This window comes from Capricornis sumatraensis, chromosome 4, assembly GCF_032405125.1.
Source record: "Capricornis sumatraensis isolate serow.1 chromosome 4, serow.2, whole genome shotgun sequence".
Lineage (NCBI taxonomy): Eukaryota > Metazoa > Chordata > Mammalia > Artiodactyla > Bovidae > Capricornis > Capricornis sumatraensis.
The window spans coordinates 138,323,472-138,341,738 of record NC_091072.1 but is presented as its reverse complement, the minus strand read 5'-3'; the positions used below and the strand labels follow the sequence as shown (position 1 = coordinate 138,341,738).

General features: G+C 42.7%; 1 protein-coding gene across 1 annotated transcript in view; it reads left to right on the top strand.

The window, feature by feature from the left end:
* Positions 1 to 16,690, top strand: part of PTPRO (protein tyrosine phosphatase receptor type O) — a 121,517-nt gene extending 104,827 nt beyond the window's left edge. Inside the window, exons 23-25 of the mRNA XM_068971502.1 lie at positions 5,210 to 5,364; positions 11,117 to 11,252; positions 16,586 to 16,690. Coding sequence (XP_068827603.1) covers positions 5,210 to 5,364; positions 11,117 to 11,252; positions 16,586 to 16,690 — 396 coding nt within the window. The remainder of the gene's footprint in view (positions 1 to 5,209; positions 5,365 to 11,116; positions 11,253 to 16,585) is intronic.
* Positions 16,691 to 18,267: the final 1,577 nt, after the last annotated feature.

The window sequence follows — 18,267 nt, the reverse complement described above, 5'->3', positions numbered from 1 at the left end:
ATCCTCCTTCACGGGAGACTGTGAGTGCTTCAGACTTGGTGACACTGCTTCCTCCAAGAGAAAAGTGCCACATACAATGTGCTTGTCTCCCATCTCCTGGAGGGTGATGTGGATAAAATGCCTGGTCCAGACAGCTGGAGGACACGGAATCAGAAGGCTGCACTGTGCCCTCTCAGACTCACCCAGGGCAATAGAAGACACGGTGACCCATGGCTCACCAGCATGACTAAGGCTCACCAGCATACCACTATTTATACTGACTATGTATGAGTATAAGGAGGATATGCAAAATAAGGATATACTTACGTTATAAATTCAATTGTAATTTTAGAGGTAGTGGTTTAGGTTTTGTTTGGCTTTGTTTCTTATTTTGTTGTAGTTTGGTTTTTATTATTTCAAAGGTACTTCTGGACCTTATTAATCATGGTTTCATGGCTCTTTTGAAATGCTGTTGATTCCTGGTGGTTAGGATGTCAGAACAGTCTATTTTTCCTGAAGGCAGACTTTTGAGCTCAAGCTGAATGTTGGTGCACCAGGCTAAGTGCTGACATCAGTCACAGTCGCTCTGGTTCCTTCTTTATGGATCCTTCACAGACAGCAGTCCTAAAAATAGGAGGGAAGTTTTACTAGCACTGTGTTCTCCAGTGGAGTGTGCTCTCTGTTGAAGACAAACAATAGGAAACGCCGCATTAAAACTCACTTCTCTGCTTAGAAACAACCCTTCCTCACAGTACGGGTCAGGGGATGAACAAAAAGAGGCTGCTTTCTGAAGCCTTTGCGCTAAGAATGAGTTTTGCCTTTTAAAAGTTGGAAAAAATTAAAGGAAGAATACTATTTCACAACAAATAATATATGGAAATTATATAATTAAAATACCAATGTCCGTAAGTAACATTTTATTGAAACATAGCCACAAACTTGTTTACTGACTTTCTATGACTATTTCTGTCCTACATCAGGCTTGTATAGTTACAGCAGAGACTGTATGATCCACAGAATCCAAAATATCTGTCTGTCCTTTGCAGGAAATGCTTGCTGACCATTTAATACAGACAATGGAAACTGGTTTTTTGTTTCCATATAACATAAGCCCTCAAGAACTCACCATTTATTGATATTTACAAGAAACAAATCACTTCTTAACCGCTAGCAGTTAACAAGGGCTTTAGCTGCATTAAGAATGTAGGCAGATCCCAGTGTAACTGCTCCATGCTGTTCCATCTCTTTGAAATGCTCATCTCCTCCCGTTCTCTAAGAACATCCCTACTCAGAGAGTCAGCTCAAATGTCATCTCTTTATCAAGCCTTCCCTAGTCTCAAGAGACCCTTCTCCCTTTCCTCCCCTGCTCTAATCCCATGTGTATCACTCCAGTGCACTATAAGTGGTCACAATTCTCTGATTTCCTGTCTGCCTCCTCCACGTGCTATGAGCTTCATATACAAGTATCCTGTTTTGATAATCCTTGTAGGGACTTCCCTGGTGATATAGCGGTTAGGACTTTACCATCCAATGGCGGGGGTGTGTGTTTCATCCTTGGTCAGGGAATTAAGATTCCACATGCTTCCTGGCCAAAAAACCAAAGCATAAAACAGAAGCAATATTGTAGCAAATTCAATGAAGATTTTTAAAATTGTCCACATCAAAAAAAATCTTAAAAAATAATAATCCTTTTAATCCAAACAGTTAGCCACTTAATAATTTTGTGAAATGTAAAAAAAAAAAAAAAATCAGTGAATGGATGTTTTCAAAAGTAAGGGAGTATTAAGAAAACATCAACAGATTTAACCATCAGAGAAATATTTAACAATAGGAATTTTATTTGAACTCTGCTTTCTGTCTTGGTTATGTCAACCAGAAAGCAGTGCAAACTGCTAGACAAATATAGAATAGATTTGAATAGAATAAATCTTTCCCTAGGTTTTGCATATAGGAGAAAAAAATTGCAAAGTAAACATAAGGTATGCTCCCTTGACAGGGAAGAGTGACATCAATTATGGTATGATTCATATTACACTTCTTGTCCTTGATCTTAAATGATGACCTTTCAATGACAAATGTGTGAAGGGCTTGAAGCAGACAAATAAAATGTTTAATGGCAGAGTTTTCTGGAAATATTTTTATAGTCACAAGCATCTGGTCCCAGAGTGCCCCCTTTGGGCCATAAATATACAGAATCGAAGTTTTAAGCTCCTGCAATGAATACTAAACTAAAGACTGTCATGCTATTGCTGATGAATAGACTTTTTTTACTTTTTTTTCATTTTTGGCTTATACACTTCTTTATCTCCTCCATATTTCCATATGGAATCTTTCAGAGTAAAACCAGATAAAATTACCTAAATGAGAAAATCAGAGACATTTTGGAATGACTAAGATGTAACCAGTAAGGTTTTCTCATTTAGTAAGAAAGGAGGAAAATGACTGTAACACACAATTTATCACTTTCCAGTACTTGAAACTTGGCATGAACTGAATAATAATTGGAAACTAAAAACCAGCAAAAACTGGTTTGTTCCCATTCACATGTGCCTTGCTATTCAGCTAACAGGAATCAGCCATCTGATGCAAAGACCTCTGCCTTGCAGCTACAGAGAGACAGATGACAGTTTAAAGAATTCCTAGTTTTGAACCATTTGCATATTTTAGCTGGATACCTTGTCAGATCAACCAGAGGAGACTTTATGTATATTCTATATACATAAAACTACAGATATAAGATTGTATATATTTATATATGTGCATGCATAGCCCACCGTGTACAAGTCTTGTGCTCAGTCTATGATCCTTATTTGAAAAAAGCATTTGCTTGAACTTTTCTGGGCAACCACAGATATGTGGTGATGAAATATCCTTAAATCCTCCTGGTGTTGAGTAATTCATTCATTCTGCACAATTTATTCTGCTTGAGTTACTTTCTTGCCGTACTTCCTGAAGACAGCGGTGAAGCTGGCCAGCATCTTTGCAGATTTCATGCTTCGTGTATCCAAGACAAAGTCCTTCAACCTGTACAGAGAGGGAGGCGTTGAATGTGGCTGGGGATGTATGGCCTTAGGCCAAAGAGACAGTGGGTCTAGTTGAAGTGCTGATATATATATATATATATATATATATACACATACATACACACACAAAAATATTATATTTTATTTATTCTTATTTATTTTTGTAATTTTACCTCACCCAAGACCACAGACTCTTTGAAATTCATTTCTCTTTAATACCTGAAAACCTAAACTTTATATCCAGACAAATTCTTCCAAATTACAATATAATATTCCATCTCCTGAATGGATTCAAGAGTCTTAGCAAGTTTGGGAGATGAAGGATGCATTAGATCTTTGTGAGGCTTGGATTTGGAATATTTCTGGTAGTTGATAACAAGAGCAGAATAAAACTATATGCTTATAAGGTAGTAGGGGGCTAAAGCAAGTAATTCTTGAAGGGCATATATCCTAGTTGTTATTTACTCAGGTCAGAGAGAATAATAATATGTTTGGTGTATGGGCTCATATGAATAGGAATATATAGAAAATATCCATTTTTGCTGATTCCCAGAACCACTCACTGAAACGTGCTGTGCTGTGGACTTCCCTGGTGGTCCAGCAGGTTAAGACTCTGTGCTTCTACTGCGGGGGCACAGCTTCTATACCTGGCTGGGGAACTAAGGTCCTGCATGCTGCCCAACTCGGCCAAAAAGATAATAAATAAAAGGAGAATGTTTAAAAATAATAACAATTTTAAGAAAAGATATGCACTGAGCTGGATGAGAACAAGTGGTAGTAATTACGTAGAAGTAGTGATGAGGCTATCTAACAGAAACCACCCTTCACAGACATGTTCACACTTAATTCTCACAACAACCCTTGTTAAAAGTATTATGAGACCCTCTTCAAGTAAGAGAACACTGGTGTTCAGTGAGTGCATCTTGTATTAGGTCCCCTAGTATCAGAACCCAAGACAGGGATTGTCATACATGGGGTTTTTTGAAAGTGTAGTATTGCGTGAAATCCATACAAGAAAAGGGAAGCAGGAGAAGACAAGAGAGTTGTCTTAGCCTGGCATTTTGCTCCCTGGTGGAGGAGCCTGATAGGCTGCAGTCCATGGGGTCGCTAAGAGTCGGACACGACTGAACGACTTCACTTTGACTTTTCACCTTCATGCATTGGAGAAGGAAATGGCAACCCACTCCAGTATTCTTGCCTGGAGAATCCCAGGGACGGGGGAGCCTGGTGAGTTGCCATCTATGGGGTCGCACAGAGTCGGACATGACTGATGTGACTCAGCAGCAGCAGCATCCATCACAAAGGGGCTTCCCTGGTGGCTCAGTCGATAAAGAATTGGCCTGCAGTGCAGGAGACCCGGGTTTGATCCCTGGGTTGGGAAGATCCCCTGGAGAAGGAAATGGTGACCCACTCCAGTGTCTTTGCCTGGAAAATCTGATGGACAGAGGAGCCTGGTGGACTGCAGACCACGGGGTCGCAAAGAGTTGGGCACGGCTCAGCAACTAACACTTACTTAATTACTTACTTATCAATCACAAGAGGGAAAGGGGGCGGCAGAGGATGAGATGGTTACATAGTATCATTGACTCCATGGACATGAGTTTGAGCAAACTCCAGGAGAGAGTGAAGAACTGGAGAGCCTGGCGTGTTGTGGTCCATGGGGTCGCAAAGAGTCAAACTTAGTGACTGAATAATAACAACATCCATCACTCAATCACTGTGGTCTGCCCTCAGCCTGGGAACCTGATCTCTTAGGCACTTTCCAGCAGGCAGCTCCCTTTAGTGGGAGACAGCTGTGAGGGATGGGGCTGCAGCCAGGTGCTTCTAGCAGCACCAGGGAGACAAAACGGATCACCGGCCAAGCGGACCCAAGTTGGCCACCAACCGCATCTTCCGGTGTTTAATTCATTGCCCAGAACTGATGTAGCTTCTGAATGGCACAACGAGGATGCAAACCCTGATTTGCTTAAGCTCTTATCATGACCCAGGCATGGATTAGCCTATTTATCCTAGTGTTTGAAGCTTTATACAACTGGTATTTGTTTTCCTCAGGGCCTGCTTTGAGCCGGACACTTTGCTGAGAGCTAGAAAGGGAGGTGTGCTGACCGGGAGTGGAATGCAGCCTTCCCATCACTCAAGAGCTGCCGTGGAGGCCTGAGCCATCCTGACTGTGGACTGAGAGATTAATGCTTGTTTTTCTCCCAAAGGCTGACGAGATGCAGGATGTGATGCATTTTAACTACACTGCGTGGCCCGATCACGGGGTGCCCACAGCCAATGCTGCAGAAAGCATCCTGCAGTTTGTACACAAGGTCCGACAGCAGGCTATGAAGAGCAAAGGCCCCATGATCGTGCACTGCAGGTAACCTCCTCAAAGGTGCTGGCTGTTAGAAATTTGGAGGGAATTGCCCATCATTCCATAAATCTCTGATCAGATTGAATTAACTGGTCAGTGAGTTATAATCTTTAAAAATTTAAATGGTGGAGAGGGAGGTGGGAGGGGCATTCAAGATGGGGGAGACACATGTATACCTGTGGCTGGTTCATGTTGATGTATGGCAAAAACCATCACAATATTGCAATTATCCTCCAGTTAAAAAAAATAATTTTAAAACATTTAAAAAATTATGATGAATAAAGTCTTACTAAATACATGATTTACATATAATATGGCTATCTTAGGGCTTCTCAGGTGGCTCAGAAGTAAAGAACACACCTGCCAATGGAGGAGACACAAATTTGATCCCTGAGTTAGGAAGAGCCCCTAGGGAAGGAAATGGCAACCCACTCCAGTATTCTTGCCTGGAAAATTCCATGGACAGAGGAGCCCGGCGGACTGTAGTTCATGGGGTCACAAAAGAGGCATATACAACTTAGCAACTAAAAAACAACAACAACATTGTTTATCAGAGGTACCAATGAGACAAAGATGTCAGAGGAGGCATTGGTAGCCAATAAGCCTGGATCTGCCATAAGGGTGGTGTCATCTGCATATCTGAGGTTATTGATATTTCTCCCAGCAATCTTGATTCCAGCTTCTGTTTCTTCCAGTCCAGCATTTCTCATGACGTACTCTGCATATAAGTTAAATAAGCAGGGTGACAATATACAGCCTTGATGTACTCCTTTTCCTATCTGGAACCCGTCTGTTGTTCCATGTCCAGTTCTAACTGTTGCTTCCTGACCTGCATACAGATTTCTCAAGAGGCAGGTCAGGTGGTCTGGTATTCCCATCTCTTTCAGGATTTTCCACAGTTTATTGTGATCCACACAGTCAAGGCTTTGGCATAGTCAAGAAAGCAGAAATAGATGTTTTTCTGGAACTCTCTTGGTTTTTCCATGATCCAGCAGATGGTGGCAATTTGATCTCTGGTTCCTCTGCCTTTTCTAAAACCAGCTTGAACATCAGGGAGTTCACGGTTCACGTATTGCTGAAGCCTGGCTTGGAGAATTTTGAGCATTACTTTACTAGCATGTGAGATGAGTGCAATTGTGTGGTAGCTTGAGCATTCTTTGGCATTGCCTTTCTTTGGGATTGGAATGAAAACTGACCTTTTCCAGTCCTGTGGCCACTGCTGAGTTTTCCAAATTTGCTGGCATATTGAGTGCAGTACTTTCACAGCATCATCTTTTAGGATTTGAAACAGCTCAACTGGAATTCCATCATCTCCACTAGCTTTGTTCATAGTGATGCTTTCTAAGGCCCACTTGACTTCACATTCCAAGATGTCTGGCTCTAGATTAGTGATCACACCATCGTGATTATCTGGGTCGTGAAGATCTTTTTGTACAGTTCTTCTGTGTATTTTTGCCACCTCTTCTTAATATCTTCTGCTTCTGTTAGGTCCAGACCATTTCTGTCCTTTATGGAGCCCATCTTTGCATGAAATGTTCCCTTGGTATCTCTAATTTTCTTAAAGAGATCTCTAGTCTTTCCCATTCTGTTGTTTTCCTCTATTTCTTTGCATTGATCACTGAAGAAGGCTTTCTTATCTCTCCTTGCTATTCTTTGGAACTCTGCATTCAGATGCTTATATCTTTCCTTTTCTCCTTGGCTTTTCACCTCTCTTCTTTTCACAGCTATTTGTAAGGCCTCCTCAGACAGCCATTTTGCTTTTTTGCATTTCTTTTCCATGGGGATGGTCTTGATCCCTGTCTCTTGTACAGTGTTACAAACCTCATTCCATAGTTCATCGGGCACTCTATCGATCAGATCTAGGCCCTTAAATCTATTTCTCACTTCCACTGTATAATCATAAGGGATTTGATTTAGGTCATACCTGAATGGTCTAGCGGTTTTCCCTACTTTCTTCAATTTGAGTCTGAATTTGGTAATAAGGTGTTCATGATCTGAGCCACAGTCAGCTCCTGGTCTTGTTTTTGTTGACTGTATAGAGCTTCTCCATCTTTGGCTGCAAAGAATATAATCAGTCTGAGTTCGGTGTTGACCATCTGGTGATGTCCATGTGTAGAGTCTTCTCTGGTGTTGTTGGAAGAGGGTGTTTGCTATGCCCAGTGCATTTTCTTGGCAAAACTCTATTAGTCTTTGCCCTGCTTCATTCCGTATTCCAAGGCCAAATTTGCCTGTTACTCCTGGTGTTTCTTGACTTCCTACTTTTGCATTCCAGTCTTCAGATATGCAGATGACACCACCCTTATGGCAGAAAGTGAAGAGGAGCTAAAAAGCCTCTTGATGAAAGAGAAAGAGGAGAGTGAAAAAGTTGGCTTAAGGCTCAACATTCAGAAAACGAAGATCATGGCATCCGGTCCCATCACTTCATGGGAAATAGATGGGGAAACAGTGGAAACAGTGCCAGACTTTATTTTGGGGGGCTCCAAAATCACTGCAGATGGTGACTGCAGCCATGAAATTAAAAGATGCCTACCCCTTGGAAGAAAAGTTATGACCAACCTAGATAGCATATTCAAAACCAGAGACATTACTTTGCCGACTAAGGTCCGTCTAGTCAAGGCGATGGTTTTTCCAGTGGTCATGTATGGATGTGAGAGTTGGACTGTGAAGAAGGCTGAGCACTGAAGAATTGATGCTTCTGAACTGTGGTGTTGGAGAAGACTCTTGAGAGTCCCTTGGACTGCAAGGAGATCCAACCAGTCCATTCTGAAGGAGATCAGCCCTGGGATTTCTTTGGAAGGAATGATGCTAAAGCTGAAACTCCAGTACTTTGGCCACCTCATGGAAGAGTTGACTCATTGGAAAAGACTCTGATGCTGGGAGGGATTGGGGGCAGGAGGAGAAGGAGACGACAGAGGATGAGATGGCTGGATGGCATCACGGACTCGATGGACATGAGTCTGAGTGAACTCCGGGAGTTGGTGATGGACAGGGAGACCTGGCGTGCTGCGATTCATGGGGTCGCAGAGTCGGACACGACTGAGCGAGTGAACTGAACTGAACTGAAGCCTGGATCTAGCATTTTTTGCCTTGTGAGCTAGAATGACTAAGTGTGTGAGTGTGTGTGTGTGTGTGTGTGTGTGTGTGTGTGAGGTGGAGGGGCGGGGGTTGGGGGGTGGTAGTGGTAGTATGTGTCTCCCTGGAGAGAAAGGTGCCCCTTAAGCTACCAGGTTTCTGACTAGGGAGGCTGCACTTGCTGTCAGTCATTCCCAGGCCAAAAAGCTTTGCTTCACAGAATGAGGTTACCTAGTCTCAACGTGCTTCCTTCCAAGAGCGGAAAATAAAGCTGCTCAACCCTTGTCAAACACGTGGCCTCCTTTCACGCAGGGAGTGGGTACAGTTCTGGATGTGGCTTCATGAGTGTTCACCCAAGCCCAGAAACATTCTACGTGAGAAGATAAGAAGGAAGAGTTGCCTGGTAGAAAAAGCAAATCAGGGCTCTGAATTTGTGGTTTTTCATGTTGGATTTCTCTCCCAGCAAATCTCACAAGCAGATTGCTTTTGATTGCTTTTCATTCCCTTTTCTCCTGTGTGCATGTACATATGTTGTGAGTCATGTCCAGCTCTTTGCAACTCCCATGGACTATAGCCCACCAGGCTCCTCTATCCATGGACTTTCCTGCAAGAATATTAGAGTGGGTTGCCGTTTCTTTCTCCAGGGGGATCCTCCTGACCCAGGATCAAACCTGCATCTCCTGCCTTAGCAGGTGGATTCTTTACCATCTGAGCCACCAGAGAAGCCCTTTCTTTTTCTCGTATTTCCTCATAATTCAGAGTTCAGAGTCAGCTGGCACTTCATCCCATGAGTGATTGGAAGAAAGGAGAGCTGAGTTTTTCTGTGACACTGGGGACTGTGGTGATGAACTGGTTCGCCTGAATCACTCCACTTCCCTCTATACTCAGAGTCCTGGGACTTGGGGACTGAAAGATACTGGATCCAAATATTAAAGCTGATTTTGAGGCAATTACCTCAAAGATCCCTGGGTGCCTGAAGCAGACCAGCACCCACTAGCAGGGCAGACATGCCCTAAGGAAGGTCTGAGACAGTAAACTTGACCTAGGGCTGGATGGCCCCCACGCTAGAGCTAGAGTGCGGGCATCTCAGCTCGACTTTAAAGTTGGACAGGAGGGTTTAACTCTGAGGCTCCTCAGAAGGCTGGAATTGTTCACATGTATCAGCTTCTTGGGCTTCCCTGGTGGCTCAGTGGTAAAGAACCCACCTGCCAAACCAGGACACATGGGTTCAATCCCTGGGTCGGGAAGATGTTCTGGAGGAAGAAACAACCACCCACTTCAGTATTCTTATCTGGGAAATCCCATGGACAGAGGAGCCTGGCAGGCTACAGTCCATGGGGTTGCAAAAGAGTTGGACACGACTTAGCGACTAAACAACAATAAGATCATCTCCTTGAGGGCTGATTCTTGCCTGGTTCCTGCTGGTTCCAGCAGGTTCCATATGAATCCTCACTTTCCTAAGGAATAGAGAGCCCAGGGGCAGGAGAGCCAGGGGTGGCCAAGGCAGACCCACAGCAGTCTAAGGGAGGGAGCAGTGATAAAACTGTAATATTAGGAGACACACCAACCAGGACTGCGTGTAAACATCAGGGAGGTCAATAAGTTCACTTGTATCACTTCTTTTTAGATTCCTCCTATAAAGAATGTCATACGATACTATTTACAAAACAGAAATTGACTCACAGACTTAGAGAAATCATGGTTGCCAAGGGGGAAGGATGCGGACAAGGGACAGTTAGAGGGCAAGGGAGTTTGGAATGGGCATGTACACACTGCAATATTTAAAATAGATAACCAACAAGGTCCTACTGTATAGCACATGGAGCTCTGCTCAATGTTATGCGGAAGCTCAAATGAGAAGGGGAGTTTGGAGGAGAATGGATACATGTATATGTATGGCTGAGTCCCATTGCTGGGCACCTGAAACTATCACAACATTGTTAATCAGCTATACTCCAATATAAAATAAAGAGTTTTTTTAAAATAAGGGCGTCCCTGGTGGCTCAGTGGTAAAGAATCTGCGTGGGAATGCAGGAGACATGAGCTTGATCCCTGATCCAGGAAAATTCCGTATGCTGAGGAGCAAGTAAGACCACGAGCCACAACTATTAAGCCTGGGTTCTAGAGCCTGGGAACTGCAACTATTAAAGCTGGCGCGCCCTAGAGCCCTTGCTCCACAACAGAAGAAGCCACCACAGTGAGAAGTTGTCAAACCACAACTAGAGAGTAGCCAACACATCCAGAGAAAAACCAGTGCAGCAATGAAGACCCAGTTTATAGCCAAAATCAATAAATATGATTATTAAAAAAATAATCGGTTGGGAAATATCGTCAATTTCGTCTTCTCTTCTCAATGATGGTAGGTATAGTTTTGGTGGATTTTACACTTATTTGTTTCCAACAATGTAGAAAGTGAAAGTGAAACTGAAGTTGTTCAGTTGTGTCTGACTCTTTGTGACCCCGTGGACTATAGCCCACCAGGTTCCTCCGTTCATGGGATTCTCCAGGCAAGAATACTGGAGTGGGTTGCCATTTCCTTCGCCCCGGGATCTTCCTGACCCAGGGATCGAACCCAGGTCTCCTGCATTGCAGGCAGATGCTTTAACCTCTGAGCCACCAGGGTCCCCGTCCAACAGTGTAGAAGGGCAGTCTGTAAGTGTCGTGATATCGGAACCTCTTTTTTCAGTGCTGGAGTCGGTCGGACGGGAACGTTCATCGCTCTGGACAGGCTCTTGCAGCACATTCGGGATCATGAGTTTGTCGACATCCTGGGGCTGGTGTCAGAAATGCGGTCATACCGGATGTCTATGGTACAGACCGAGGTAGGAACTGAATCATAGGCATTTTTAAATTGGGGCTTGACTGAAAAACTTCCCACTATTCAATCCCATATTTCAAAACCATTGTCTCAAAATGTTTTTTTGCATTTGCTGTTCCTAGTTCCTTACTGTGCACATTCAAACTGCTCCCAGGTGTAAAAGAAACAGATAACCATTCGGTATATAGTGTCTACACTTTTATTGGTGTCCTATGCCCTCCAGTAAGCCAGAGCACATGGATGTATCTGTAATGGAATAAAACCTCTTTGAACAGACCGAGAGTTCAGTGAGGGTAACAGGCATCTGGGGAAATGCCACCAAGTGGAGACTTTGGAATTGGTGTGATTTAATTTCTATTTAAAATGCTAGACTCAATTCTGTAAGTTTGTCATTAGTTTGCCCTTCGTGTGACTCTGTTCACTTGTGAGGATAATATGTGTTGCACATGTGCTTTCTGATGAGATAAAAATCTTTATGATTTTAAGGACTTCCAGCCCTTCATCCACCAACACAGACAGTCTCCTTGAGCTAAATGAATGGATTCCTTATTGTAACAACACAGAGACATCTCCAGAAATAGCCATCAGTGCTACCTGCCCCCCTCCCGGGGCTGCCTCTTCTCCCAAGCCCTTTCCTCCCGTGAAGCCTTTGAAATGCACTCAGGCTGGAATGGCAGCCCCGCCCGGGGCCCGCACACAGCAGCACAGTCTCTGAGCATCCGTGGGTGTACACTTGTGTGTGCCCCAAACCAGAGCAAAATAGCTTCTTGGTAATCTTAGTCACCCAGCCGTACTCGCAACTTCTTAGCTTCAGGCGAACAATAATAATCCTCCTCCTCCTCGAGGAGTGTGTGTGGGAGGAACACTTGCGGAATAGAATACAACCTGGCCTGACCTCTGATTTCAGTTCCCAAGGGATTAAAGCCTGCCTACCTCTTCCCTCTGCTTTTCCCCTCAACCACCACTAGATGTCAGTGCAGCGCAAAAGCCTGCTGTCCTGGCTCCTGTCTCAATGCTTCCGGTTTTCTCCCTTCCCTTGCCCTTTCCCATCTGGCCAAGGTTCTGCACAGCCATTCATTCCAATGTGTTTATTTCAGAGCTATAGCAACATCATAGCACTTTAGAAACAGTAACTCATTCACGTTCAGATGTCTCAGGGATGATTAGGAAACGAGACATCTATTCGTGTCCTCCTCGAGATCACTCATATCCCAGCCCGGTTGCCTTCTAATTTACTGCCGTGGGGACATGAACATCACCTTGTTATCATAAGTTTAAAAATGTCCCGGTTTCCCAGACAAGCCCAACTACCTAGTAATTAAACATTGCTTTATGAATCCATCCATATTTTTGGTTTTCACTTCCATAAATCCATATCCTACTATGTGATTAAAACTCCCTGTTATGTATATTAATCCCCAAGCTTCAAAGGGCCACTCCTTATTTTAAGTATTTTGGATTTGATGAATTGTCTGCCCCCATTGACTTAATTTATACCTTTTATAATTTTATAGACTGTGATTATAGCCTGTTAGCTTTCAACTTCCCAGCAACAGGATCTTAATCCCTTTTTAAAAACTACCTTCACATGGCAGACCCTCTATCTGGTTTCCAGCATCATTATCCTTCTTCAGGTGTGGACATGAGACAAGCACTGCACCATGTGCCTTTCTGCACAGCTGAGAAAAAGTCCGATTCCCTCCCTAACTTTCCTCAAATTTTGATTGCTGCTTTGTTTATGGTAGTATTTTAGGTTGACATCTCCAGGGAAGATGGTCTTTTTAAAGTATGATATCCCTTCCCTAAACTCACATGGGAAAATTCAAGGTCTGCAGAAGAGGCAGAGGTCACCACGGGTCACTTATTTTTCCCAGCTGTTCCAGTCCACTCTCAAGTTCCCTCAGGATTTTGCTGGGATCCTCTCTAGCTCAAGTTGTTTGTTTATGTCAACTTCGTCATTAGTCATGTCTGGAACATCTTGTCCATTGATTTACCTCTGTTTTCCCTCATTCCTATGCTCTTTGTGGTTCAGCCTGTAACTCAAGCCTGCTCCTTGATCTTATTCACGCCACAGTTCTGCAGCCTCCTAGTTTACTGATGGTAATAAATAAAAAGAGCTGAGTAAACAATTATTTTCCTTCAGCATCCCAAAGCGCTCCTTTGACACTAATGGTTTTCAAGAGGCCAGAGTAATTCTCCAGCTGAGTCTGTGTAAATACAGAAACCACAGTGCTGTGTATAGGTTACCTCCCAGGCTAGTTTCTGATTTTTCTGGGTCCTCTTGATGGCCCATCACCCCAACCCCTCTACAAAGAGCAGAATTCACTGATTAATTTGGCCATGGCCTCAGATGCACATTTCAAGTGCCTGCTGCATGGGCTGTATTGTGATGAACCCTCCTCCTCTTTCTCACCTGAGCAGATGTACCATGTGGGTCCCTACATGAGAGCAGAGAGTAGGGTGGTCAGATCAGTCTCTGCGAGAGGCCTGAGTCCCAGCTTGACCACCGCACAACTCACTTCACCTCTCACAGCTCCCATTCCAATGAACAGATACACACAGACATATAAAATAGGTAACCAACAAGAACCCTGCGAATAGCACAGGGAACTCTGCTCAATATCTTGTAATAACCTATAAGAAAAAGAATCTAAAATAAAAGACATAGATGTGTGTATAACTAAATAAATTTCCTGTACTTCCAAATGAACACACTAGGGCTTCCCAGGTGATGCTAGTGGTAAAGAACCCAATTGCCAATGCAGGAGACGTTTAAGAGTCTCAGGTTCAGTCCCAGCATCGGGAAGATCCCCTGGAGGAGGGAATGGCAACCCACTCCAGTATTCTTGCCTGGGGAATCCTATGAACTGAGGAACCTGGTGGATTACAGTCCATGGGGTCACAAAGAGTTGGACGCAACTGAAGCGAATCAGCACACATAAATCCAGTTACGTGCTCTTTCAGTCATGTCCAACTCTTTGTGACCCCATGGATTGTAGCCCATTTAAAAAAGTTTTAAAAAAAATTTTTTTTAATGTTTTTTGAAGTTCCCATTTCTCATCTATAAAATGCAAAGGACGACATTCACTAATTGTTTGTTGTAAAGTATGCATCCAATGAACCGTTACCATCAAGAGAAGTGCTTTGAAACTATAAAGTGTGGATGGCCTCCACCTCTCCTGGGCTCTCTTCTGTTTTTATCAAAGGTTTTCTTTCATTTTCCTCTCACAGGCTTTCTCTGGAGGTCAGCTAGGTAGGGCCTTGCTTTGAGCCTCCAGGCCTCCTGACTGGCAGCTTAGATCTCTCCTGAACTCTCAGATATGTGTCTGTTAATAGTCTTTTGTTTACTTTTCCTGTGGCCTAAGTACTTTATTTATTTATCTATTTATTTGACACAAAGTTTTACCACTGTGTCGTTATGGGTTGGGAAACCAGGCATTCTCTGCCCTTATCAATGCCCCGTGCTTGACTCAACACCAGAGGCCGAGGAGGGACATGTCATAGTGAGAAAGGGAAGCTCAGTTACTGATGTGATATTGTCATGAAATAAGGGAATATATTTTCCCCCAACTTAAAAAAAAAAATACATGTGAGTCAAAGCCAAGGAAGTCTGAAGTCTTTAACCTCATCATTTGTATGAAGTTGTCAAACAAAAGACTCCTTAAAATGCTGTGGATATTTTAACTGGTTCTCATTTAAAGATCATTTTTAATGGTATTACTTAGAGAGAAAGTCTGGGAAATAAGGAAAAGGAAATGGGATAAAGATAGCTACTGTCAACATTTTGGTATTCGGAAAGATTAAAGGCAGAAGGAGAGGGGGCTGGCAGAAGATGAGATGGTTAGATAGCATCACTGACTCAATGAACATGAATCCGAGCAAACTCCGGGAGATAGTGAAGGACAGGGAAGACTGGCATGCTGCAGTCCACGGGGTCACAAAGAGTCAGACATGACTTAGCAACTGAACAACAGCAATAACAACATCTCGGCCTTAGTCAAGTATAATGTTCACGTGATTGTACTCATATGCTCTATACACATGTCATAATTTTACATTCTGAATTTTCACTGAAGATTTTGCTATGTGTATCATCCTAAATTGCCTTAAACTCTATAAATCTCATTTTAAAGACTGAATACTCCCTCACTTCCTTCCTACTTTCTTACTTCTGTCCATCCACACAATGTCATTTATTAGCATTTTATTAATTGTACCTCCACCAACTGGTTAAAAATGGCTGGTTCAACAAATTCAAATCATCATTGAATGCTACTTTTTGTTCACCTTTACTCACTTCGTAGATTTAAAAAAATAATTGTTTTAGTTTACTGTTTTTTTATTGGCCATTTTTTGTACATGTTTTAATATTTTCTCAGTTTACCTTAAAAAACATTTAGTAAGTACAAACAAAGTGCTGGGTATTAGGAATAAAAAACACCCAGTCCCTGCCTTTCAGGAATATTTGGTCTAGTGGTTAGTATATTTTATTTATTTGCCAATTTAAGTGTGTATGTTACTGATATGGATGAATTTTAAACAAAGATAAAGGTATTGACATTTGTCATAATTCTTGAAAATATTTTTCCCTCTCAGTTTCTAGTTTGCCCTTTATGTTATTCTTTTTTCTACTTTTTACATACAACAGTTTGACATCTTTGCTCTAATTTATTTCGTTGTTTAAAGTTTAGAAAGCCCAGGGGCCTCCCTAGCGAGCCAGTGGTTAAGACTCTGTGCTTCTGATGCAGGGGGTGCGGCTTTGATCCCTAGTCCAGGAACTAAGATCCCATATGGAGTATGGCATGGCCAAAAAAAATTTAGAAAGCCCTTCCTTAAAGTAATCAGAGAAGAATTAATCTATGTATGCCTTTATATTTTTATGGCTTAATTTATTAAGCTTCTTGGAATTTATTTCAGTGTATTATGATGCAATGTGCAATTTTTTTTGAAAAAGCCCCGTGATTTACTGATTGAATATTCATTGCCCTTAGCATTAAGTAGTGTAATCTAAATCCTATTATTAAACAAAATATTTTTACAGTTGATTCTCTTGGATCTTCTAGTTTTGAAATTGTATTTTAGAAATAATGAAGATTGTTTCCTTTGACATTCATCATAGTATTTAATACTCCCATAGTATTAAAAATACTATATTTTTGCGCAAACATATCTTTTTTTATTTTTGGCCTTGCCGCATGGTATGTGGAATCTTAGTTCCCTGACCAGGGATTGAACCCATGCCCCCTGCAGCTGAAGCACAGAATCTTAAACACTGGCTCCAGGGAGGTCGTTGCATAAAGATACCTTGCTCTAAAGCGTCTTTCTCTTTTGCTCCAGGAGCAGTACATTTTTATCCATCAGTGTGTGCAACTGATGTGGATGAAGAAGAAGCAGCAGTTCTGTATCAGTGACGTCATCTATGAGAATGTCAGCAATTCCTAGCTCCAAATCCCAGCAAGTAAGTAGAGAAGACCCCATCATGGGCACCCTGTCTTAGAACAGTGAGAGAGGATATGATGGGATAAAGCAAAGGCGGCAGCAGCTATTTGCACTGACTCTGCCCCCACAGAGTTGGCCATAGGGAAGGAGACAGTAGCAGATCTTAGAGCTTCAGTGTGCCTTGGTTGGTGAGTACGGCAATGCAGGAGCTTCAGCAACTCACAAAGACTGGAGCTCTATTCCCTCCTGCCTAAAGCTTAAATTACTCTGATATTAAATCTGTGCCTGCAGATCCAATCAGGATATTACCAGCCAACCCTACTTGCAACCCACTCCAGTATTCTTGCCTGGAAAAATCCCATGGACAGAGGGGCCAGGTGGGCTACAGTCCATGGGGTCACAAAAGAGTGGGAAATGACTTAGCCACTAAACCACCATCACTATTTGTCTAGATACTTTATGCAAATATTTTGTTCACTACAAGTGCCATAGAAAGAGTTACAAAGGAAATATGAGCTGAAGTCAACACTCCTAAAGAAGAAAAACAATACTGACAATAGTCTCAGGTTATCGGAGTTTGGAAATGCCTTGATTTCATCTATTATATGAGCAGTTACTTGAGGACATCCTGAAAAAATTATACCACAGTCAATGCCTTGCTCTCACATTCTCCATAGATCAGATTTTGGAGGTGCAAATAATTGTGCCTAAAGTAACAAGTAATCTTAAAAGATTCAATTGGGTAAACAGAGCATGGCATGTGTCTGAATATATTGGTATTGGGGGGACCACTGACAGGGAGAGAAAGGAGAGGGGTGCCTTGTGGAAACATGAAAGGATATGGACCAGTGGGTACCACGATAGGATTAGCATTGGTCCTTTACATCCGTCAACAAAGAGAGACAGGAAGCACGAGAAGCAGGAAGGATAAAAAATAAGAGAAGACGTGTGTGTCCTAAGTCGCTTCAGATATGACTGAAGGACTCTTTGAGATCTCATGAACTGTATCCCACTTCTCCATGGGAAGACAGACAGAGACAAATTTGCAAGCAGAAGGAAAGGCATTCAGAGCCATAGAAAGGAGGATGTACACAGAGAAAGATCCTCATGGGCTGTGGGGTTGAGTGTAATGAGAGCTAGTGATGGAGTCAGGAAGTGATCAAAGCACTTCCAGCCACAGGGTTGTTGATGAGTGGCTTTGCTCTCCCAGGCTACTTACCATCTCTTTCTCTCTTTCTCTCTCTCTCTCTCTCTCTCTCTCTCTCTCTCTCTCTCTCTCTCATTCACAGGACAGAACATGATGTGTACCCATCCCCCTTTGCTCCCAGAGTTTTTAGGGGGGCCCTACTAGCCATTTGCTAAAAAAGAGCCCCACTTTGTAGTATGTGGCCAAGGAGATAATTTATCTCATATGAGCACCGGAAAGACTTAGCCTTAAAGAGCCTACTGTGTCTTTTGGACTCTTTCACTTCTGGACATTCAATAATGGACCAAATTCGACCAAACACCAGAAAGGTCCAGACGCTCTGCAGAGGGCAGGCAGCACAACACTTTTGAAGAGTTTCACTGGCCCTTTGCTG